This window comes from Vombatus ursinus, unplaced genomic scaffold, assembly GCF_900497805.2.
Source record: "Vombatus ursinus unplaced genomic scaffold, bare-nosed wombat genome assembly UNPS02014812.1, whole genome shotgun sequence".
Classification (NCBI taxonomy): domain Eukaryota; kingdom Metazoa; phylum Chordata; class Mammalia; order Diprotodontia; family Vombatidae; genus Vombatus; species Vombatus ursinus.
Window position 1 is genome coordinate 90,359,020 of NW_020954590.1, and position 25,072 is coordinate 90,384,091.

General features: G+C 34.9%; 1 protein-coding gene across 1 annotated transcript in view; it reads left to right on the forward strand.

The window, feature by feature from the left end:
• LOC114054097 (phosphatidylinositol 3,4,5-trisphosphate-dependent Rac exchanger 2 protein) overlaps nucleotides 1–25,072 on the forward strand; it is a 385,890-nt gene that overhangs the window by 246,228 nt on the left and 114,590 nt on the right. The window contains exons 27-33 of the mRNA XM_027877211.1: nucleotides 2,432–2,611; nucleotides 4,024–4,118; nucleotides 5,330–5,412; nucleotides 6,903–6,993; nucleotides 7,457–7,585; nucleotides 11,688–11,729; nucleotides 19,064–19,281. Coding sequence (XP_027733012.1) covers nucleotides 2,432–2,611; nucleotides 4,024–4,118; nucleotides 5,330–5,412; nucleotides 6,903–6,993; nucleotides 7,457–7,585; nucleotides 11,688–11,729; nucleotides 19,064–19,281 — 838 coding nt within the window. The remainder of the gene's footprint in view (nucleotides 1–2,431; nucleotides 2,612–4,023; nucleotides 4,119–5,329; nucleotides 5,413–6,902; nucleotides 6,994–7,456; nucleotides 7,586–11,687; nucleotides 11,730–19,063; nucleotides 19,282–25,072) is intronic.

Below are 25,072 nucleotides of genomic sequence, written 5' to 3' on the forward strand. Positions count from 1 at the left end.
TAGCCATACTATAGGGTAGTGAGGTATATAGTGGTCCTATTGCTATTGATAATGAGAATAGATCACTGTCATGATGCTATCCATTGTGTTCAATTTTCTGTCTACTTAGGATTCTCTTCCATGATTTACTTGGAAACATCTTTGAGAAGATTTGACCCGTGTCGGTCTCAAGCCAAGCTTTCTGCGAATTTGTTTTATCTTTCCCTGCTGTTCATTTTCTTCTGAGGAGACACTGCTTGTAATCTTCTGCCACCATTTTCTGTATTGTTTAGCAAATTAGCTTATACTTTAGAATGATGTTGCCTTTGAATCCCATGTTTCTCTTCTTGGCAAGGAAATTAATTGTTTTGGGGTTAAGATAGTTTCTCAATTCTAGCTCTCCATTATAATGACTACTTTACCACAGTTAATTAAGAAACAATGGTAGTCAGAGTCATTGGGTTTACCATTATCCATTTTCCATTTCTCAGCATTCAACAGTTTCTTTGAAAAGTCAATTTGTATCTTGTATAATTGCATGTACTTTCTTCTCATATTTCTCTTATGTCAATTTAGGGAAATTCTTTTGAGGGAGCAGAGAAAGGGATAGAAAAGCAACACAAAATTTTGGTGGAATTGCTTTTATCATGTAGACAAAGCAAAAAAATCACTTCTTGGGACATTTCAGCATCTTAAGATAGCCAATATTTATGATAAGGCATCTAGGTGGCATAGTGGATAGACTTCTGGACTTTGAGTCAAGAAAACTGAGGTTAAATCCTTCCTGAGATATTTATTACCCCTGTGCTCCCAGGCAAGTGACTTAATTTCTTCTTCTTTTTCTTTTTGGTTAGGCAATGGAGTTAAATGACTTGCCTAGGGTCACACAGCTAGCGAGTGTTATGTGTCTGAGGCTGGATTTGAACTCAGGTCCTCCTGAATCCAGGGCTGATGCTCAATCCACTGCGCCACCCAGCTGCCCCTTAAGTGACTTCATTTCTTAAGCTCCAGTTTCTTCATCTATAAAATGAGATGTTGGACTTGATGGTTTCTAATGTCCCACTTGCAAATTTATCATTCTGTAACCATCATGTTTAGTTTTTAAAGCCCTTCACAATCTGGCCCCAGCCTACTTTTCCAAAATTTGTATGCATTGTTCCCCTTTGCACACTCCTAAGCCTGGCTAAACTAGCTTTCTTGTCATGCCTTGTACACAACCCTCCATCTCCCATCTCTATGCCTTTTTACTAGCTACCCCTCATGCCTTGAAAGTACTCCGACATCACTTCTGCTTCTTATAATCCTTTCTTTCTTTCAAAATTTTGCTCAAATGACACCTCTGTGAAGCCCTTTTTGATCTTAGCTTCTAATGCTTCTCTTCAAAGAATATTTCGCTTGCATTTATTTCATTAATATTTTACATGAGTTTATTTATACATACATGGAATATAGCGTTCTTTACAGCACAGACAATTTCACTTTTGTCTGTGTATGACTACTGCCTAATACATAGTAGATACTTACTAAATTCTTGTTGATTGATGAATTCAAGAGACTTATAAGCCAGTCAAGAGAATGGAGCTAACAGTTGGGTTTGCTGCTCTGTGGTAGTTGGTCATTGACTTGAAGGCCAAGAGGGCAAAAAATTCTAGAGGAATGAACCTATAATTGAGGGGCTGACCAGTGGGCCTACACTTTATAGGAAGAGAAAAGAAATATGAGCACGATTGATAAATTGGGGAAATATGGAGGATTTGAGGGCTTAGAGCTCATAATGAGGATGGAAAACCAGAAGAGTAGGTGAAAGAGGTGAAGGACAGGTGATTATATTAGGAAAGGGAAAAGACCTAAAACCTGGGTAGAAATATTGAGAAAATGGCAAAATATGTGATGTGGTCATGTTTTTGAATGGCTGGAATAGAGATAGATTTCACTGGAGTTGAAAATCTTGAGGGATTTTTAGGCCAGGATATAAGAAAGTTGAAACTATTGAGATTGGACCTTTGTGATCTCTATTCCAACTCCAAGTATATTTTACCTGTGGAGCATTTTCATGTTTAAGGACCAGAGCTAATTATTTTTTAGTTCTAGTTCATCTTTGTGTGTTCATATCCGTAATTGTAGTGTGTAGACTGCTAGTGCATTCTAGAAGAAAGAAATCCCTTCTTGCTCTAGCTTTATTATCATATATTCTTTAACCTTAATGCTTGCACTCATTCTTTTACATATCAGGGAATTTTACCTCACATCATAACTATTGTTATTTTTCAAGACTGTAAATTGCATGCAGCATATTTTTATTTTCTGATTTATTCGGTTGATGAAAACAAGAGGATAGAGCCACGGAAATGTGTATATATTTGTCATGTTCAATAAATAACAGAGTTATCATCTTTAGCAGACAGTGTTGAAAAATTACATTTATTCTGTTTGGCTTTTTATCATATTGCAGCCTTCTGTCTTCAATAACATATTCTCCCAAATTGGAACGTAAAACATCTGAGTCTTTAATACCAACTGACAGTGACAATGAGAAGGGAGAAAGGAATGGAAAAAAAGTCTGTTTTAATGTAGCAGGAGATGAACAAGAAGATTCAGGGCATGACACTATCAGCAATAGGGATTCCTACAGGTAATTCATTAATTCTTTCACTTTGTATGAACCAACCAAAAACATCCAGATATGATACTGTGCTTTCAGCAGTTTTTCCAAATAATAATTTGAGGTTGACAAGTCCTTACAGTGCAAAAGAAAATAGAGGTCTGAGGAATTTGGACATTTAGAAAAGAAACCAGTTGACAAAATTCACATTCCAAAATCATTCCTTTGCTATAGTTATCTTACTCACTTTTGTAAAAGCAGTTTTGTTTTTCTTTTCTAGCTCATCAAGTTTGTGGGAGGGGTTGGTCTATAAATAAGCAGGATAATTTACATATATAGTGTTAATATTACAGGTAAAGATCAAGATTCATTACATTGCACAACCTGTCTTTAACTTAGTAAATAAATGTTAACAAGTTGCCTGATATGTAGGGCGGTTAAGTGAGTTTTCTATGGATATGTAGCTAGTGTGAGGGCCAAGATTCAAACCTAGAATCTTCCTGCCTGTAGTCATAGATAAGTGATTTGATTATTTAACTGACCTTATTAGAGGCTAACTGGCATTTTTTTAAAGAACAGTGTTGAAGAATCCCCCCCAAAATAATGCAGAAGATAAAAGTTTACAATACAAATGTGCTCTGAGTGAGCACCAGGATGATGTTCTCACATCCCCTAATAAAAACAGATGTCATCAGTAATTCTCTGTTTTTTAATTCTTTGTTAGATTAAATGGACTTTCTCTACTGGATAGCTCATATATGAAATTATTTTCATATAAGCTCTAGGCACAGCAAGAATAGGAATTATAATTGCCCTAATATGTGTGTATACATGTATGTATGTATATATCTATATATGTTTATCTATAGCCATATCTATATCTGCATATCTATGAATGATTCAGATCAACAGAGTCTTAATATTTATTGCCTGTACTAAATGGAAATTTTAAAAATTCCTACCATGCCTTTATTACACAGCAAGATGTGGAACAGACACATTGATCTATAAGCCGTTAAAAGAGTTGAGAAGCAGGGTTCAATTGTTTGTTTGTTTTTAAGTCAATGGCAAATCACCATATTCTCGGTCCTAGCATTTACCCTACCAGAGCAGAATACTATAGAAATTAACTCTAAAGTTGGTAAACGAGAAATTTCAAGTTTGGCTTGATTGCACTGTTTTAATAAGAGATTATCTCCTAAATGTTATGGTTACTTTATAGTTTTCACTATCTCCAATTGGAGCTACATGGCATAAGGGAATTTGAATTATAGAGCCCTTTCAGAGAACAAGATTCCATATGTCATTATTGTCTATAATAAACTGTCTATAGTAAAATGGCTTACAATTAACTGAGGTGGGAGTGACATAGGAAGAGTCCAGAGGAGAAGAATTTGTTGAAGTTCACCTTGCAAATGATCTTTGCTGTTTCTTCTTTGCAGTGACTGTAACAGCAATAGAAATTCCATTGCGTCTTTCACTAGCATATGCAGTAGCCAGTGCAGTTCCTACTTTCACAGTGATGAAATGGACTCAGGTGAGTTCAGGGAAACTATCTACAGTTTATTTTGTCTTGCTAGAGATATTATTAAGAGATTGTTTGGTTTTTATTCATTTCATCCTTTTATCTGTCATACTAGGCAGCAAGAGCGTGTTATTTCACTCCAGTTTAATGTGCTTTGTGTTTTGGGAGTCTTTCAATACAACAAAGCCAATTTTTCTGACCCACGATGGAGGGAGTGGATTAATAAGATCTGACACAGGCTGATTAGTTTTAACCATATCCCCATTATGGCCTTCCTGATGTAACTATGAGGAATTGTAGGCAAACAGGGAACTCAGATGCTCACAAATTGTAAATAGCTAGAGAATACATTCTGAGATCACAGTAAAAGTCCAGAAGTATGAGTGAAAGTAAAAAGGGAACAATCATTTATGCAAATCTTTTATCTTTTATATGTCAAGGATAAAAAAATTTTGCTAAACTCAGAACAGATTTTTTAAAATGACAATGCTAAACCAAAATCAAACAAATTCTCTTTGAAGGAAGTATTACAATATGGCACTGCAGTGTAATAATAGCTCACACATAGAGAGAGTGCTAAGATTTGCCAAGTTCCTTACATAACATTATCTCATTTGATCTTCAACAAACCTGTGAGATAGGTATTATTGTTATCATTCTAATTTTACAGATGAGGAAACTGAGGCTCAGAGATGCTAACTTGCTTCTTTAAGGTCATAAAAGTGAGAAGTAGCTAAGATGAGATTTGAACTCATGTCTTTTTGATGCTAAGTCCAGCCCTTTATCTACCACAACAGTGGTATCAAGCTCAAATAGAAAGCAGGGCCATTAAACATCAGGATACCTGTGGGTTGCCTATTGACTTGGAAAACCATCTATTAATATCATCTGTGTTCTATTCTATTTTTGTTTATCTTGTTAAATATTTCCCAATTACATTTTAATGTGGTGCAGGCAGCATGCTGCACTCTGGCTCATTGCGTTTGGCACTTCTATATAATACACCAGACTGCTTCTATGGCCTCTCCTAATGTTCCTTGACTGAACCAAACTTTAATGTTCTAGTAATTATTTTGATTCCAGATTTTTTGAGAAAAGATGATTCAGTGCATTTTTAAGATTTATAAAGACAGCTGATATTTATTTTTCCTATTAAAATGACTAGCTTTTAATATTCATAAATCAGATGTTTTTGTCATTGTGGTGCTGTTTGTAATCTACAGGTGATGAGCTTCCCTTGAACATTCGAATTTCTCATGATAAACAGGACAAGTTGCATGGCTGTTTAGAACATCTCTTTAGTCAGGTAAGAGTGGCTGAAGCTTTTCATAAGCTTTTCAATAAGCACAGTTTAAATACTGCTTTGAAAGAGGAAATCTTTCTTTATTGAAATGTTATTCTATTTCCTGGTGGGTTGTTCAGCATCCTTAGGGAAATGCTTTGGTTTAGAATTTTTATGACTCTCCTAACTTCAAAAAATGCAAGGCCAGCCTTGTGCTCTTATAACTGCTTCACTTTGATGGTGACAACCACCACCAAAAATGGCTCAAGTTTTGTTGTTATTGTTTTAAGATCTGGTGGATTATCACTAGCCATTCTTTCACAGTCCCACTCAGTATTCAACTATACAGTATATCTTGTTACTGGAATGAGAGACAAGGATAGGGACTGGATTGGTGACTGAACTGTTTTCTTTTAAAGAGCTCCCTACAATGAGAAAACTGACCCTACCAATCCATCCCTCTCTTTTAACTTATAGAGAGTTGCCTAGGGCATTGAGAGGAAGCAAAAAAGGAAGGAAGGAAGGAAGGAAAGAACAAAGGGAGGGAAGGCCCTATTATGTACCAGGCACTATGCTAAGCACTTTATAAATATTATGTCATTTGTTTCTCACAACCACACTAGGAAGTAAGTGCTACTGTTATGATTTTACAGTTGAGAAAATTGAGTCAAATAGACATTAAAGGACTTGAGTAGGCTCATACAGCTAATGCCTAAGGCTGAATTTAAACTCAGGTCTTCCCAATTCCAGGCCCAGCCCTCTCTCTACTGTGATACCTAGCTGCTTCTTGAGATAGAGATATTAAAACTGAAGGATGCAGAAAACATGGGAAGCATCATCCATATTTATGTTGATAAAAATTGAACTCCAAGCACTATGTTTATGATGTACCCCTCAGTTGCTACACCATTGCTGCAGGAATGGAAGATGATTGGCTGGTAAAATGATTATAACTGCATATCTGCACCTTCTAACTTGCCACATCCTCTCCTCTGATTCTGTGACAGAAAAACAACTACTAGCTCCTGTTCAATGATGGAGAATTTAGTCCTTTATGTATATAGGGTGTGAGCATGCATGTATGCAAACATACACATGCACACACATCTTTGATTTCATTATTATAAGGCGCTCTCCACTGAGGAAAGTAACAATGAAATAAGTCTTCTGCATCTGATGACCTTGGAGAGCAGAAAGTCAGTGTCAAAAGCAAAATGATGCCAGGTCTTCCTCATTCCTAAGTCATCACTCTATCTACCAGGATATATTGCCTTTCTATTAGGTATATGTTCAAATATAGGAAGAAAAAGCATAAAAAATGTTCTTAACTTCAAAGTTTGTTTTGTATGCTTTTATTCTCAGATGCGTCTCTGGAATTCATATGAATTCTCCAGAATAGTGAACAATTATGTTTTTTTTTTCTAGTAATTTTTGCTTTAGGGAGTATAGTGAAATGCAAACACAGAATTGCTTTTGGGATTTCATAGTACTCAGAAATGCTCTAATATTGACAGGTGGATTCAATTATCAATCTTCTTAAAGGGCCTGCTGTAGTGAGAGTCTTTGAACAGACCAAGTACTTCACACCAGGTCGAGGATTACAAGGTAACATTTTAATATAACTACTAACAGTTGGGGACAGATAGAAGACGTGTATGTGAAAATAAGGAATAATCGATTTCCAATTCTAGGATGTTCTAAGTTTTTATTTTTTAAAAATTTTTGTTGCCTCAGTTTCATGATTCATTCACGTTTGATTCTTTGAAAAAATGCAAGTTTTCTTAACCTGTTACAAAACTTTCCAATGTAAAATGGAATTAAAGGTGTATGTGATCAAAAAGAACTTTTCTATCTAACCTTCAGTACTTTCATAAAAGTAAGACTAGGTTCTGTTGTTATAATATGACTTTTTATAGTTGGTATCTTCTATAAAATGGCATCAGAAACAACTGATAAAACTGTGTTGGAGGTAGTTGTAGAGATTAAAGGAATAACTCAGAAGTCTGTAGGATTACAGTCTGTCTTTGAGAAGGTTAAAACTCAAGAAATATTTTCTGTCTTTGTTTAGAGTTTCAACAGGAAATGGAACCTAAGCTAAGCTGTCCAAAAAGGCTTCGGCTTCACATCAAGCAAGACCCTTGGAATCTTCCCAGCAGTGTCCGGAATCTTGCACAGAATATCAGAAGATTTGTTGAAGGTCAGGATGAAAAGCAAAGGGAAAAAATGTGTAATTTTAGTAAAGATACTTCCAGTACCCCTGTCAAATCCAAACCTTTTTATTTTTTACAGGTTAACTTTTTACAGAGTAACATGTACCAATGGAGTAGGATTAGGGGACAAAAGTCACTCTGGAGAGGAAGAAAAGAGAAAATAGGAATCCCAGAAACTTGTAATTTTAGCATCCAGCCAATAGAAGTTTATGAAGTTACTCCCTGAGTAACTTAAGGGACTTGTGAGAAAATGAAAGGGAGAGAAAATGATATTAAGTAGCATGAAACAATCTAGGGGAAAGAAATCTAGAGGCCTTTGAAAAAAATAAAGCTAATGCTTGTTGAATAAGCTTCATTTTATGGAATATCTTAAGAGACAGTTATTACATCTGCATTTACATGGAAACCCAAAACAAGAAGATTATTTGATTTAACTTACAACTACTTGCACTTCATTATTTGGCCAAGTTGACTTTTATGGCTAATTTCCACAGCACTTCTATGATCAAACTATTTAATTTAACACTATAAAAGAAATTGTGATCTTCCTTTAAAGAATAAACTTGAAAAAAAGACAGTTTTGTTTGGGAACATACCATGACTTGGGATGTAAAAGTTTTAGACAACCTCACTTAACTTTCATCACAAATAATTGAAGGTCAGAGTCAATAAGATCTCACCAGTTTTAAGAATCACTTATGATATAGCTAATAGAATTAATTAAAATTTTAAAACACTATCTATTTTTAGTTAACTAATCATGTAACATCCTTATCATCCAATAAATACATTTACAGAAGCCTGATTTAGGGGAAAAACCCACTAATGAAAATATGGATTTTTTTTAAATTTTATGTCCATTATTTAATCTTTTTTGTGATCTGTGATCTTCAGTCACTCATGTTTAACTTACATATCATGAATAATTAGAATTTAACAGGCACTTAATAGGAATTCATGAAGTAGAATCCTACTGGATATTTTTTTTTTTTGTGGCACCATAATTTGAAGAAGAACATGGATAGGATGGGAAAGAATAAAGTATGGGTAAGATCATGTTCCTTGGTTGGCTGTTGGGTTATAACCTGAGCATCTTGTAGGAATTCATATTTTCAGCGATTTAGAATGAATTTACAGTAAACTTCTTGAGGGCAGGAACTATTAACATTTTTGTCTCTATATTCTTGGTGCCTGACACATATTTAGTCATGCAATAAATGTTAACTGATAGAAGGGAATTAATTGAATTTTTGAGCAACTCCCTATGCTCCTTGGTCAAATAAAAACACTCTATTTGACTGGATCTTAACATGTCACTCATTTATGAACCAAAGAAAACCTAAGATTTCTCCACTAAAGGTAGAACTTAGGTGAGAGGCCAGGCTAGAGATTTAACTCTTTGATTTATTTGCATATGTATGTGTGTGTATGTGTATATATATACACATGTATATATATATATACGTGTGTGTGTGTGTGTGTGTGTGTGTGTATGCCACAAATATAGTGGCTTAGATGATGAGGACTGTGTTAGGTAGAGATGAACTGTACTACTGGTACAGCATGAGGAAGCAGTAACATCATAGTATCCTTTTTTCTCAGTCACCTGTATTGCTCTACTCTATTTTTATTTTGAAGGTGAAAGGACAAAGGCATTTTTTACACATTTGGAAAAGCATTCTTGGTTCACTGAATTGATAGATTCAATAACAAGAAAACCTGAGTTCAGAGGGGAAAAAATAATAACATAAAAGTAGGTAAAAAGTGTTTTAAAAGGCAATTTAGTTTGGCCCACTGCGACATTTCTTCACTTTCTAGGCAACCGATGTCAATTTTACAGTGTAGCATAAAATTGTAATTTATGCCTTTGAAAGCTGCAATGTACTTTGTACTCATAATCTTTGAGTTTTCAATTTTTAAACTATCATATCTTTAAGTCACAGGAAAACTATAGTAGAAACAAAGACATTATCCTCACTTCTTTTATTTTTGGAGAACCTAGTAATTTTTGCCAATGTAAATTTTTATAACGTTAAGGTTAAAAGCATACTCTATGGTTTTAAGAATTTTGCTTTCTGTCTTTTGTTTCATTTTCTTCATTTATGCCCCATAGGTTATATGAGTATAGGCATGTATAATAATTGGTCCCTTATGTGCCTGAAGACCCATAAAGAAATGGGATGGGAGGTGAGGAAATTCAGTGTACATAGTGAGAGTGCTGCTGGGACAATTGTAATGAGTTAAAAACCTTTTGGAAATGTTTTTGCTTGGGAAAAGAGACTATAAACTTGTGTCACTTACTCTGAGGAAAATCCAGCTTCAGACACTTACTAGCTGGGTGACTCTGTTCTGGCCAGAACCTCTTAGGGGCTTCCCTTCCCAGATTGATTGTTTTGTGAAGGCAAACTAGGTGACCTTTTGACTCAATTCTTACCTAGCTTTTAATCACTGAATGGGTGTTGCCTCAGATAAACTGAGACCTGGGAAAGACCATAGCTTAAAAAGGCCAGCATCTTCCCCTGCATCCTGACTTATATCTAGCCGTTGGACTCTGATGACCCCGGAGGAGAGAGTGAGGCTGATGACTTTGCACAAGCCCTGCCTCGCTTAAATCCAATTCACTTGCAAGTCAAAATATCACCTTCCTGATGTCATTTGGTTCTCTTTGAGAGCAAAGGATAAACAATAACAACTTATTGTGAGGATCAAGTTGATGCATTAACCCATATAAATACATATAAATAGAGAGATTATCATCCAAGTAATAAGCTCATTTTTAAAAAGCCTACTTCCACTAATTTTCACAGTTGACAAATTAGTTTCTATAATGCCCTGTGAATTGACATTTCTTTCATAGGGTAGGGAAGGAGAACAATAACTTGACTCCATTAGAATTAGTTATTGTTTGTGGTCCTAGTCTCAACTGAATTCTGTTAATGAAATATTAATTTTACCATATTTGGCTAAAGATTGCCTCATTCTGACTTCTTAGATCATCTCCTTATGAGAGAATGATTTAATCCATTATTAATATTAAGGATCAGCACTCGCTCCTTGAATTTTCTAGCATAGAAAATTCCCTCTGTCAATGCACCTTCTATATAACTTAAAAGAGTTGCCCTAGATCAGTAGTGTTAAAATCAAATACAAATGGTGTCCACTAAGCCATGCATAAAAATCCCTGTAGGCCATATCTTGACTTAGAAAATCACATATTAATATTACCAATGTTTCTTGTCCTTTTTATTTACTTTGTTAAATACTTTCCAGTTATATTTTAATCTGGTTCAGACTGTACGCGGAAGTGTTTTGGGGCACATGTGGCCTGTAGGCTACATATTTGACCCCTCCACCCTGGAACACAAGTGAGATTATGGGATTTGTATAAGGTAACATCCAGTATCTGTCAAAATTTGTCAAAAGGATGTCAACCCAGGTCTTTGCGACTCTTAAGGCCAGCTTTCCATCCAATATGACATGCAGCCTTCTGTGGCATGGTGACATTGTACTGGGAGTTAATAAACCTGAGTTCTAATACAAAGTTGTCTCTTAAATAGCTGTGTGACTTCACATCTCAGTTTCTTCATGTGTAATATAAGGGAATTGGATTAGACAAATAGTTTTTAACATGTGAGCCATGGACCCTTTTGATGTCTTGGTGTAACTGCAAGGGGTCCATGAATCCATATGTTCACCAAGGATCTTCATTTTGATCTTGATTCCATTCCAACAAAATAGATAGCTCAGCTTGGTATAGTAAATAAGCAAACATATTTAGAATGAATAGTTTTTCAAATGCCTGTTATTTTAACTATATATGTGCTGTTATTAATAAAATACTAATTCATTTAAATTGTTATTAAATTCATAGTAATTTCTTGTCATATATTTTCTCAACTACTACTACAGGAGTCTAATAAATTGTTTCACATTAAAAAGGTTTTTTTTTTATCAAAAAGTTGGAAACAATTAGACCAGTTGATATAGTAGATGCCATTTAAATAAATTGTTATTATTCTTTAAGGTATAAAACTCTGTAAGTATATTATTCTAATATAATTCTAATTAATTGCATTTTCATCCAAATAGAGGTGAAGAGTAGAATACTTCTGGCTCTTCTTGAATATACAGGTAATTTTAATTTATGATGTGTTTATTGTTTTCAGTAGATATGGCATGTTCACAAAGCAAATGATGTTGCTGTGTGAGGTTCGTGGATTTGATTACAATATAGTCCCTATACTTGTCCTTAATGTAGAAATTATAATACAAACTAAATACTATTTTTCTCCATCTGTTAAAAAAAGTTCACAGACCAGTTCATATACTTATAGTTATACATATAAGTATGTCAGAGTCTGTAATTTTATCATTGTGAGGACTCCCATCTACCTACAGATAAAATAATCCATCCATAATTTATAGTTTTGGAGAGTTGTCTGAGGTTCCAAGAGGTTGGCCATAGTCAATTAGCTAGTAAGTATAAAAGGCAGGATTAGAATCCAGGTCTTTAAAGTCCAGAACTTTCGACTGTTACACCATGGTGCCTCCCACCCAATCTATAAGGTCCCAAATTTATACTTTAACATAATATAAAATGATAACCTAAAATGATTTGCTTATGTTGCTGTAAGGTTGAGTGGACCAACTTCATTTTCTTCATGATAAAAACATTTTCCAGAAGCTCAGCAAATAATAAGAAGTGAACAAATATTGTTTGAGGATAATGTCACTAAGAGAAGATTAAGTATTTGGTCGCACTATAAATAAGAAACGACAATGAGAAGCTATGGAATTATCAACCACCTTTTTTCTTAATATAAATAATATTCTGGCCTCAAGAGTATGACAAGTCAAATATATACTACTAAAATAGAATTAAAAATAAAATGTGTTAGTCTATTACATATAATTTTTTGTCCATTAATTTCTGAATGACTGAATGCACAGCATGCAGTCTGACATGCTCACACTTTCTGTTTTTTATTGTATTGTTTCTGTCAGCTCTTGATCTCATATCTACATTTTTTCTTAGGTTATACATAAAACAAATGTAAGTATAATCCAATTCAGTGGATGTATATACAGACATCATGATATTCATAATGAGACCTTATTCAATTGATATGGCTTGGATCTTGTAAACAATATTCAGATTTAGGTTGCATTCTGCATTTTTTCTCTAACCTGTTCTTCTCCCATCTCCATCCAGCCACTCCCTCACTTCTATCTTAGATAGACGTTATTACCTATATTTTTTGGAGAACCCTAATTTGACATCTCACTAATGATTCGATTTAATTTACTTCAGTGAACACAGTTTCTGTGGGCATAATGGAAAAAGCAACATGCTGGGAATTAAAAGGCCTGAGTTTTGGTCCAACCTGTACCACTCGTGTGGTAGCCCTCTGACCTTTGGGTGAGCTCCTTTGGGTCAGGGATTGTTTTTGCCTTTTTTTGTATTCCTTAGCATATTGACTATAACATAGTAACCCTTAGTAAATACTTGTCGACTTATTGACTTGAATTCTTCCTGGGCCTGAGTTTCCGCATCTGTAGCATGAGGAGATTGGCTTAAAGAATCTCTGATGTCCTTCTATCACTATCATTCTGTGATACTACTATATACAAAACATTGTGCGAGGCTCTAGGAAGATGCAAAGACAAAGAAATGTCCACTACCACTAAAGTGCTCATCATTGAATAAGAAAAATTAGGCATGTACACAAATACCTACACTTCAAAGAGACCGTCTTGAGAGAAGCATAAAGTACCATGATAATGCTCAGGGTGGAAAAATTGTTCTGGAAACAAAGAGTAACGTGCTCAGTGCATGAAAGGGAATAGGCAATGAGGCAAAAAAAATAACTGAAGAAGGAGGTTGTCATTTTTCAGTCACGTCTAACTCTTTGTAACCCCATTTGAGGTTTTCTTGGCAGTGATACTGAAGTGGTTTGCCATTTCCTTCTCTAGCTCATTTGACAGATGAAGAAGCTCAGGTAAACAGGGATAAGTAACTTGCCCATGGTCAAACAACTAGTGAGTGTCTGAAGCTGGATTTTAATGCAGTAAGATGAATCTTTCCGATTTCAGGCCTGGTACTCTGTCCACCACCTAGCTGCCCCAAGAAATAGATTAGTAGAAGGTTATGGAGAGCCAGGCTGAGGGATTCAGGCCATCAAGTGTTTAGAATTGATGAATTACATGATCCAAACCAGCCATGAGAAATGTTAATATGTTGGTAGTAGTATGAATTGTAGAGAGGAGAGGAAAACTGCTTAGAAAGTTACTAGGACATGGGTTAGTTTGGTTATAGGGAGAAGGAAAGGAATAGTTTGACAGGAGAGAAATCATAGACATAGAAGGGAAAGGAATTGGAAACTCATTGGACAGGTGGAAGGTGAAGGAAAAAAAAGAATCAAAGATGACACTGAGGTTTCAAGAGTGAATGACTTCAAGAATGATAAAGAAAGTAGAGGGAAAATAAAGATTTGGGGGAAAACTTGTTAATTTCTATAGAGTTTACATAGAAGCAGAATGTCTACTGATATTCAGCAAACAGTTTGAAACTTGGGTCTGTTGTTCAAAGTTCTATGTGTTGATTTAGGAGTCATTTAGATGGTGGTGGTAATTGAAGCTTTGGGAATCAATGATCTTGTTAGGGTGCAATTGAGAGAGAGATAGAGAGAGATAGACACAGACAAAGAGACAGACAAAAGAGAGACAGAGACAAAAGAGAAGAGAGATGGAGAAGAAAAGAGAAGAGATACCTAGAGGGGGAAGGGGAGAGGAGAAGACAGGAAAGGATAGGAAAGGAGAGGAGAAGGAACAACTTAGGGCCTAGTAGAGAACCACTAAGGGGGAGTAGTAACTGGAGTTTTGAGTTTGGAGTCAGGAAGAGCTGAGTTCAAATCCCACGTTAGAGACTCAAAAGCTGTATGACCCCTGGGCAAGTCACATTACCTCTGTCTGTCTTAGTTAAATGGGGTTATTATGACACCTACATCCCAGGGTTGTTGTGAGGATTAAATGAGATAACATATATTAAACACTTTGGAAACCTTGAAGCACTGTATAAAAACTAGCTATTACCATCATTATTAGCTTCTGTAATTATCTCTATTAAAGGGTTGGAAAGAGAAAGAAGAACTAGAAAAGGAGGCAGTCAAGATGGTAGGAGTAGACCTAGGAGATGCCAATGTTAAAAAAAAGTCAATTGATTACTGAGTTACTTGAAAGAAGGCGGTGGTCATAAGTGTCAAATACTTCAGAAAAATCAGTGAACTTGACAACTAAGAAAGGCCGTTGGATTTGTTAATAAAGAGGTAATTTCTGACTTTTGAAAAGGCAGTTTCAGTGTGTATGGTCAGGGAAGAATGTGGAAATGGTATCCTTAAGAAAGAAGGCTCTCTACCCTAAACTCAAGGATAAAGCAGGGTTATGTGGAAAGATATCATTTCATCTAGGCATGTGAGAAATTTTTGATGCTCAGGGTCTGGGTAGATACCTCTAACTTCATTGTTTAAGCTACAAATGTTTGGTAAATCAGAATCTTTAAATCAAAATTTGGGATTGGGGAAAGGAAGCATTTGACTGGAAACATGCACAGGTTTGTGAACATATTTTGGGAGCTCTAGATTGAGAGGGTTGCCATAATTTGATAAGGTCTCTTGATCTTGTGCTATTTTCAGTATTATTCTAGTTCCTAAAAATAGTTAGAAATATTAGTATTGGGTTGAGAGGAGTAATGTGGGAGAGTTAGAGAAAAGGAAGATATTAATGAGGTAGACTTTCTGGTGGTAATTGTAAGTTGGAATCTTAAAAGGAAACTTTTTTTTCTATAATTACTATTCAGAAAAGTCACTGCGCTTGGGTATCAAGCAGCAACAATAAAGTTTCAGTCTTCCTCTATTTTCATTAATTTTGAAGTGAAAAGTGTTTCTGTCATCCTTACAAACTAGAAGATTAATGATGGAAACTAGATTGAAAGTGATTGAGGAGTTAGTTGTTGGAGAAGAATTCACATCAGATCTTGATTACTCTTTCAAGAAATTGGTCAGTAAAAGGTCAAAAAGAGATGAGAAGTACCTCAAAAAGGAAAAAAAAAGATGAAGTGAGGTTGTTATAAGGTATGGATACATGAGCACATATAAGTAGAAGGAAAAGAGTCATTGGCATTGAGAAATTAACAATATTTGAGAAAGGGAGATTGATCCTGGAGAATGTGAAAGGTATTGGGATTTAGAGCAGAAGTAAATGAGATAGTCTTGGTGATATATAAGGATACCTTTTTCTCTGAGCCAGGGGTGGAGGAGAAGATATTGAAGATTAATGAAAGTTTTGAAATTTAAAAGGGGAAATTTTCAGTCTCCATAAGGTAGGACCATTTTCTAAATGTATTTGGGGGTGTTATGAGGAGTACTGTAGGTAAGTACAGGTTAGTGGGAGAAGAGCTACAAAGAGAGGAGTATTTTCTGTGTCACCATAACTATTAAAACATCAATAGTAATAAATAAAATGCTGATTTTTTTTAAAATCAGTAGAAGTCTACAGAATAAGTACCTTCAGAGAAGATGTAAATGCTGAAGTGGAGCTGAAATCTTCAATAAGCACAAAAACCATTTATTTTGAGTGTACATGAAAAATTGTCCCTCTGCAGAAACAATAAACAAATTGTCACATAAAGTAAGTTTATGTTTTTAAAAAAACTTTATTGAAAACAGAAAGCAGATGCCATAATTCTTGCTATATTTTTAATTGTGAAACATGGCTCTGGTAAATAACTGTAAATTGCAAATGGCTGTGTAACTGATCAGGAAGACCTTGGAATTTATAATAGAACATGGAAGATCTGGTTTCTATTCTTCATTCTGTTTCTCACTCATTCTGTGATATTAGGCAAAGTTCCCCTTCACGACTGCTTTTTTCATCAACAGGAGATTAGAACAGTAATTCTTGTTTTTTGTATATAAATGAGATGGCAATTTCTGCTACATTTCTTTAAAAGGGAGTAATGCTATGGTTTGATTTGTACAAGGAAGGATTTCTGGTCTGTGGTTGGCAAGGAAATTTCTCCTGAATATGTAGTGCTTTTAGTTAGTAGTCTGTAGCTCAGTATTTATGATGTGATAATTCATCCAGTTAAATATTCAAGGACCCATAGGCACCTTAAAGGCTTCATAGTCAGAGAGGTTACCTCCTTTTCAAAACAGAAACATTTCCATGGGAAACTATTTGTTCATTGAAATTTATTAAGCATGTACTATGTTCAAGGAAATGGAGACATCATTTAAATAACCACTTAGGTCATATAACTGTGGGTAAAAGAGTCAGTTATAAGCATAATTAGGTATTAGATAGATTCCATCAAGTGTTAATTATGACACCTAAAAAATTGATAACCAGTTATGAATAGATCTTTTAATTTGGCTTATTGTTAAGATAGAAGATAGTAGTGAAGACTAAATGGATGAAGACTTCACCTCTATAAAAAAGAAGAGAGAAAAGCGTTTTCTTTTTAATAACAATTCAGAGATAGACTCTTTCAAGCCATGGCAAAGTTACCAACTATTTTGACCTAATATTTACCCATGTTCAGAAAAGAACAAGGCTTCTCTTGCTATGAACCTTGTGCTTCTCCTATCTATATATCATATCTTTCCTTCCTATTAGCTGTATAATTAGGAAATTAAATTAAGAAAACAATGATTAAATTACTTAAGCTATTAGGTAGAAATACTCCAGTAACTTCCTCAAACTTTAAACTCACCTGGATAACATTAGACACCATTGCTTCAAAGATGTGGCCAAAGAGAAGGAATGTTTGCAGATGCAGCCCAGGCACTGTTGTACCTGACAGCTATTGAGATCCACTTGGTTAGAACTCGAGATTTTTTTTAAGTTGATAATGAACCTATAGATAACAGTATTTTCAAGTTTCATAGTGGGTTTTAGGGAAGATCAAATTTTAAAGATAAAATGAAAATTCACAAAGATTCAGTGGGAAAATTTTACTAATATATTTGATAACTGTGCCTTTAACATCTTGGATACAAAATGTAAGATTACTGAACTTTTCTCTTAACCAAATTAAATATTAGGCTTTGGGGAAAAAATCAGAGGAATGGCATAATGCATTCTGATCCCAGAACTTAGAAATTAAATATTTTCATCAATAAAATAGAATAACACTGAATAAGAGCCACATTTATTTCCATGATTTATGCCAACTTTGAAATAACTCCCTGTACCTTCTTCCCAAAAGATTTTAAGAGCCTCATCATTAAACAAAACAAAACAAAGCAAAAAAACTGCATGTTGGTGAGCAAATGTTAACTTTGTTATTTAGTCCAGGGGCAAACAAGTTTTTTTTTTCACATGATTCAGAGTTTGTAATATTTTTCCTCTGTAATTGAGGAAATGGAGTAGTTTCCTTGCATGGAATGCAAGGCAATGCATTTGAGCATTTGCTCAAATGTCCTAGGTCATCTTTTCCCTGGAAAAATATGGAGCCCTAGGGTGAACTACTTAGTGATTAACCCTTTACCTGGAAGAAGTGAGGCTCAGGTACAGACAAAAGACTCTACTACCTCAATAGAAGATGTTAGTTAATGAAAATTGATCTCTGTTGAGGCATATACATTCTTGCTATACTATAAAGAAGAGGAGAACTCAGTGCTGGAAAAGTCTGACTTGGCTTAAATGTGAAAACCTACATGTACTGGAAGCAATTTGATAAATCCGATAGTATAAAAGATTATGAGAGAAATGAGAGTTATTAATGCCTCAGATATTTCCCCTATTTAAATTATGTATTAATATCTTACATTACTTTTAAATAATCCTCCTAAATTAACACCTATGGCACTGTTTTACATTTGCAAACCCAAACAGAGAGTTGTACTTGATATTGCTGTGGTTAAATAAATGCTCTCAAAAGCAAATTCAGGAGTACTGAATAAGAAAAAAAAACAGTCTTATGAAAGATTAACATTTCATAGAATGTTAGAGCTAGAAGGGATCTTGCTGATCATTTAATCTCATTCTCTCATTTTATAAATGATGAAACTGGGGGGAGTAAAAATGATTATCCCAAGGCCAGACAACAAACTAGATTTTGGAACTAGAATTCTTGTTTTCTGGGAACTACTATTTCTGAAATAAATCTTGGTCTGTCTTTAAAAGTGATTTAACAGTAACAACATAGTTATAACATGCAAATATTATTTAATCATTTCTTAAAACTGAGTTTTAGCTCCATTGTTTTAGAACATTGCTAAAGGCAGTATTTCAAAAGAGAGCATGTTGAAATGAACATTTTTTTCTTTCTTTATCTTAACATTAAGATTATCTCATTTGTTGAAAAGAAAGCTAATAACAAATTGTGAATGTGAGTGCTTAATTAGGTCAAATTATCAAGTAGTGGTCTCTTTCAAAGTTGTTTGTTATGTTTTTTTGGATCACAGATAGTGAGCTACAGCTCCGAAGAGACATGGTTTTCTGCCAAAGTCTAGTGGCCACAGTCTGTGCTTTTTCTGAGCAATTAATGGCTGCTTTAAATCAGATGTTTGACAACAGCAAAGAGAACGAGATGGAGACTTGGGAAGCCAGTAGACGGTGGCTGGACCAGATTGCCAATGCTGGGGTACTTTTTCACTTTCAGTCGCTGCTCTCACCCAACTTGGTAAGCCACCACTGAAGCGCTGTTTCTTTCCTTATAAATTTTGGTGAGTTATAATATATGTGTTATTTATGTTAGTAGGATATTTAGATATTCTTCATCATTTCATTCCTTTAGTATATTAGTGGCTGATCAACTAATTTTAATCAATTCTACTCATCATGCTCACATTAAACACCTATTATGTGTAGAGTATAATTCTTGACTTTGGGGAAGATAAACTTTATAATAGATACATTCAACACATTCTCTGATCTCATGGATCTTACAGCCTAGTAGGAGAAATGACATATACACAAATGATTTATTTAAAATGATTTTTGATTGAGCAGGTAATCATGGATTTGTGAAACTTTATTATTGGATGAAATCTTAGCTGCATCTGTTAATACTTCCACATTTTACAAATCACTCATTTAACCTCTCCTGCTTCATTCTCCTAATCTGTATATTGAGGTGATTGTACTAGAAAATTCATCTAGAGTTGTCCAGCGCTAAAATTCTATTATTCTAAGAAACATGAGTACAGAGAGGTCAAATGATTTTTCAAAGGTCATATTACTTGTTAGTGAAAGACTCAGAAATATATCCGCAGGCTGTTGACTATTATATGTTCCTATTATACTGCATTTCCCTGACAAAACTCGGCTTTGTTAGTTTATTAAATATCCACAGTTAGTATTAAACATACACAGATTCTTTCCTGACTCTTTGTATAGACTTTGTGGTCATGAGAGCTTAAGTCCTTCCATTTGCTAACTGATATATATATGTCTCAGCAATGATTAGAAAAAAACCATCAAAGAAGAGAAGCTGATTCTGCTGTTATTTCTTACTTACCAGAAACAGAAGAAACAGCCTGTAATAAAATCAAAGTCCTCACTTAGATTTGTATTTTGGGCCTATGTTTGATAGACAAGCTATGACAATGTTCATGGCAGTACAGTTTGACAATCTGTTTAGAATTTGCAATTGTTGACTAATTCTGTAGTTCTTCTTTGTCCTCTTAAAACTCTGAATGTTACCATCACAACAGTGGAATATCCTTTGTTTATGCATTCTTTTCCTGCAATGGATATGAAACAAATAGGATGAAATATTTAGGAAATATTTCTAAAACAAATTCTAAATTTTACCACAAACATTTTCCCTGATTCTGGTAGATGTGATAACTGAAAAATTATTAATTAAGCTCATTCAATTTGATTTATCACCTTTTATAAAGCTTCTTCTACCTTGACTCCTGGAGACTTTTGTTTTATAAATCAACTTTGCATTTCAAGTCATTCTCTTAAATATTTGTATATACATACATATACGCATATGTATATCATACATATATATTTAGATTGTGTATATAGACATATATGTGCACATATACATATATGTATGTGTATGTGTGTATATACATACTGAATACTTGATCTGTTGCTTCAGAAGCTACAAATATGAATAAGGGAATAATCCCTGATATCAAGACGCTTATTGTTGGTAGAAGATTGGCCTTCATTCAGGATCCTCAAAATAATTGGTTCATGGGAGAGGAGATTATTTAGTCTGATGCCCGCTTGCAGATGTAGAAACTTAAAGTTGAGCAAAATTAAATTATATGTCTAAAGATTGCAAATGATAGAGCCAGGATTTGAGTCTAGGTTTTCTCATTCCAAATCCAATAACCTTTTCATGACTTTTTTTTTCAATGTTTTTTAGTTGAGTTTAGTAGAGGGGTTTTAACCTGAGGTCCATTAACATTAAAAATATATTTTAATTTTATTTCAGTGTAATTTATTTCTTTTGTAATCCTTGTCATTTTGTTTTATGCATTTAAAAACATAATCCTAAAAAGGGGTCCATAGGTTTCACCAATATACCAAAGAGGTTCTTGACACACACAAAAGACCTAAAATCAATAGGTGGAAGTTCAGTCTAAGGAGAAACAAAAAACAAAACAACCCCCAACTTTTTATTGATAAAGTAGTCTGAAAATGGCATGGATGGCTTTGTCAGTTAGTGAGTTCATCTTTGAAGGTCTCATGAGATTTGGTGTATTTAACATGATGTCATATGCAAAAAGGAGTCTCTGTTTGGAGGCTTCTTTGGGTATCCTTCACAACAACAGCAAACAACTTTGCTATGTGTGTCTCCCTGTTTTATGCCTGACTTGATATTTATAATCAGGGAGTCATCAAACAAAGTTTTCTCTTGTTGCAGATAGGATGTATATCCTTCATAAAGTCCTTCTCAATGCCTCATCATGGTGTGAAGGTGAACATGGGTTCACAAAGGCTATGCTAGGTAAGCATAAGCTTTGGCATTTCTACCATGCGGAAATGGTTTCAAGCATAGTCCCCAAAGCAGGACATTCTAAGGATAACCCTTGCTAAGGAAATCTTCTCAACAGTAGACTGGCCTTTTGGTGATGAATTCACTGGCAACTTATGGAAGAAAGAAAAATCATACCACTTAGCCCTTGATCACTTGTGACCTTGTGACCTGGAGGCTGGGTGAAATTCAGTTCATTTAACTCAGTTTAATTCAGTAAACATGTTTTTTTAAATGTTATGGTTTACTAGGTACTGTGCTAGCTGCTAAGAGAAACATCAAAATAAATAAAGTACAGGCTCTTCTCCCAAGAAAATTACTGCCTAACACAGGTTGTTAAAGTTTTGTGTGTGTCATGGTCTGATGATGTCTATGAATTCCTTAGAATAATGTTTTAAATGCATAAAATACATGGGGTTGTGAAAGACACTAATTAATGTATATTGAATTAAAGATGTAATTTTTTTCCCATCTAAGTCCATGGATTCTGTCCCCATCTCTCTGTGGTTAAAAACTTGTGGTCTAGTAAAAGAATAATTCATGTTCACAGATAATTCTTAAATGAATTAGATATCATAAGTGCATAAAATAAATTGAAACAGTTCTAGAAAAGGTTTGAGGAAATAAAGAACATTTCTAACTCAGAAAATCTATGATAGCTTTGTGGAGGGGGCACGTTTGAAGCATCTGAACTGGAAAAAATGGGAATGAGGAGAATGTTTACTAACAAAGGATATATCACCACAAAATCAAGGAGGCAGAAGAAGGTAGGGTTTATTTCTGAAACAGTGAGCAGTGCAATACTACCAGAGCATGGAGGATATGAAGGGAAATAGCATGACAAGACTAGAAAACAAGGTTGGAACATAATTTTGAAGCATTCAGAGGAATGTCATGCTCTGGAGTTTGGTCTTTTTGTTTATTATTATTATTATTTTGAACAATTCTGAATAGTGGAGTGGTGTGATTAGAATTGAATAAAGATGATAAATCTGGCAATCAAATAAAAGAGACTGGAGGTATAAAGACTAGTTGGGGGAGAGAATTTTGCAGAGTGGTGAGGAGGGAGGGAATAGAGAGGACGGATTCTATTATTAGAAATATTGTTGATATAGGACTGATAGGACCAGACAATTAAAATGAAAATGCTGATGGCTCTTTATTTGGAGGAATCAAATTGGTGAGGTAATAGAGGAGCTGCTTCCACTGAAGTTTTTGGCATGGGTAGCAGAAAAATAGTGATGTAATTAGCAAAAATGGGGAATTGAAGAGGCAGGACATATTTTGGTAGATATTATCATTATTTTGCACTTATAGGACCTTTTCCTCTTTCTTTGATCTTTTTGGGGTTGTAAAGAACTGGAAACTCAGAAGGTAGCCATCAATTGTGGAATGGCTGAACAAATTATGGCACATGAATTTTATGCTATTGTGTTATAAGAAATGAAGAAGCAGTTTCAGAGAGACCTGGGAAAACTTGTATGAATTAATGTAGAGCTAAATGAGCAGCAGAGTACTAACATAATACAGTACCAAAAAATATGATAACAAATATACAATACCACACTATATCATACCGTACACTATGGTACTCAGTTATTAACATGTGACAGGTACTGTGATAAGTACTAGGGATGTAAATAAGAAAAAGAAAAAAGCACCTCTGCTTTCAGGGAGCTTACAATCTAATGGAAGAAGACAGCACACAAATAGAAGCTAAAAAGCAAAGGGGTTAGGGTACGGGGTGAGGGAAGAGAGTACTCGGCACAGGGGCGTGATGCTGGTGGAGATGACTCCAAAGAGTACAGCTGATAGCAAATGGAGAGTTCACTAGGCTTCTGAGCCCTCTTTATATGGAGGCTTTGAGAAGAAATTTTTGCTCTACTATCTAGCCCTCCAATGAGAGAGGCACAGGGTATTGACCAAAGTTGATGTGGTCTCCATGGTGATGAGTTTCCTAATGATGAGCTTTGGGGGTGGGGTCAGGGCATAATGATAGTGGAGTAGAATCTAAAGAGTAGCTGATGGCGGGGTTGAGGGGGTGAGGAAGATGAAGAAGAATGCTGTATACTTTGTGACAGAGAGATAATGGACTAATATGCAGAATCAGAAATGTATTCTGAACATAGCCAAAGTGGGAATTTGTTTTGCTTGACTATGTTTATATGATAGAGGGTTCCTTCCTCCTTCCCTCCCTCCTTCCTTCCCTTCCCTTTGTTCTTTCCTTCTCTTTTTGGGGGTATGAAGAAAAACATGCACTATTCTCCAAATAGTAATTTAATAAACTGAAAAACTGAAAAGGGGGTTGGGGCAGCTAGGTGAAACAGTGCATAGAGCACTGGCCCTGGAGTCAGGAGGACCTGAGTTCAAATATGGCCTCAGACACATAACACTCACTAGCTGTGTGACACTGGGCAAGTCACTTAACCCCACCTGCCTCAGTAAAAATAATAATAACAATAATAATAATAATCAAATTCAAAAACTGATAAAAAATGTAAAAGGTTAAATTGTAAGCTGCTTGAGGACAAGGATATTTTTACTTTTCATCTTTTTATTTCCAAGTATGTAATATAATGCCTGTTATAAAACAGACTCTTAATAACTATTTTTTGGGCAGCTAGGTGGCAAAGTGGATAGAGTGCCAGGCCTAGAGTAAGGAAGAATCATCTTTCTGATTTCAAGTTTGGCCTCAGACACTTAGTAGCTGTGTGACCCTGGACAAGCCATTTAACCTCATTTGCCTCAGTTTCCTCATCTGTCAAATGAGCTGGAGAAGGAAATGACAAACCACTCCAGCATCTTTGCCAAGAAAACCCCAAATGGGGTCATGAAGAGTGAGACATGACTGAAAACAACTGAACAACAACAACAATAAAAACTAATTTTTTAACTGATTTTTTTCTATAGAAAGATACTGTACTCAATTTTGAACATATCGAGATCATAGACTCATGTTCATGTTTAAAAACTTTTCTTTTCAGGAGTAGAACCAACAAGAACACATGCTAAAATGTTTAATGTAGAGTACTTATCTTAGTACACAAAAGCTAACTTGCAGAAATTAAAATAGCATTTCCCCCTCTTGAATCAGCTTTTGCTAACGTGCTATGAAATGTTTATGTTACTTTCTATCTTGTCACATGCAATATTCATTATGTTTTTATAGAGAAGTTCAGCTAATGGCACATCTGGTTTCATGATTTGGCTGCTGGATCTGACATAAAAAAACAAAAACAAAAACAGGAAGAAAATAAGAACAGGGGTATGATATTGGCTGTTACTGAAATGGGTTCAACTTTTGTGGATGAACTCTTAATTTCTTTCTAATAGTTCAGTATTCGTGCCAAAAGACAATGCACTTTCTTATTTGGCCTCTAACACCAAGAATTCAAATATCATTATAGCTGTAGGATATTGGTATTTTGATTTGGAAAGGATCTTAAATGTAATCTGGACCAACCTTTTCATT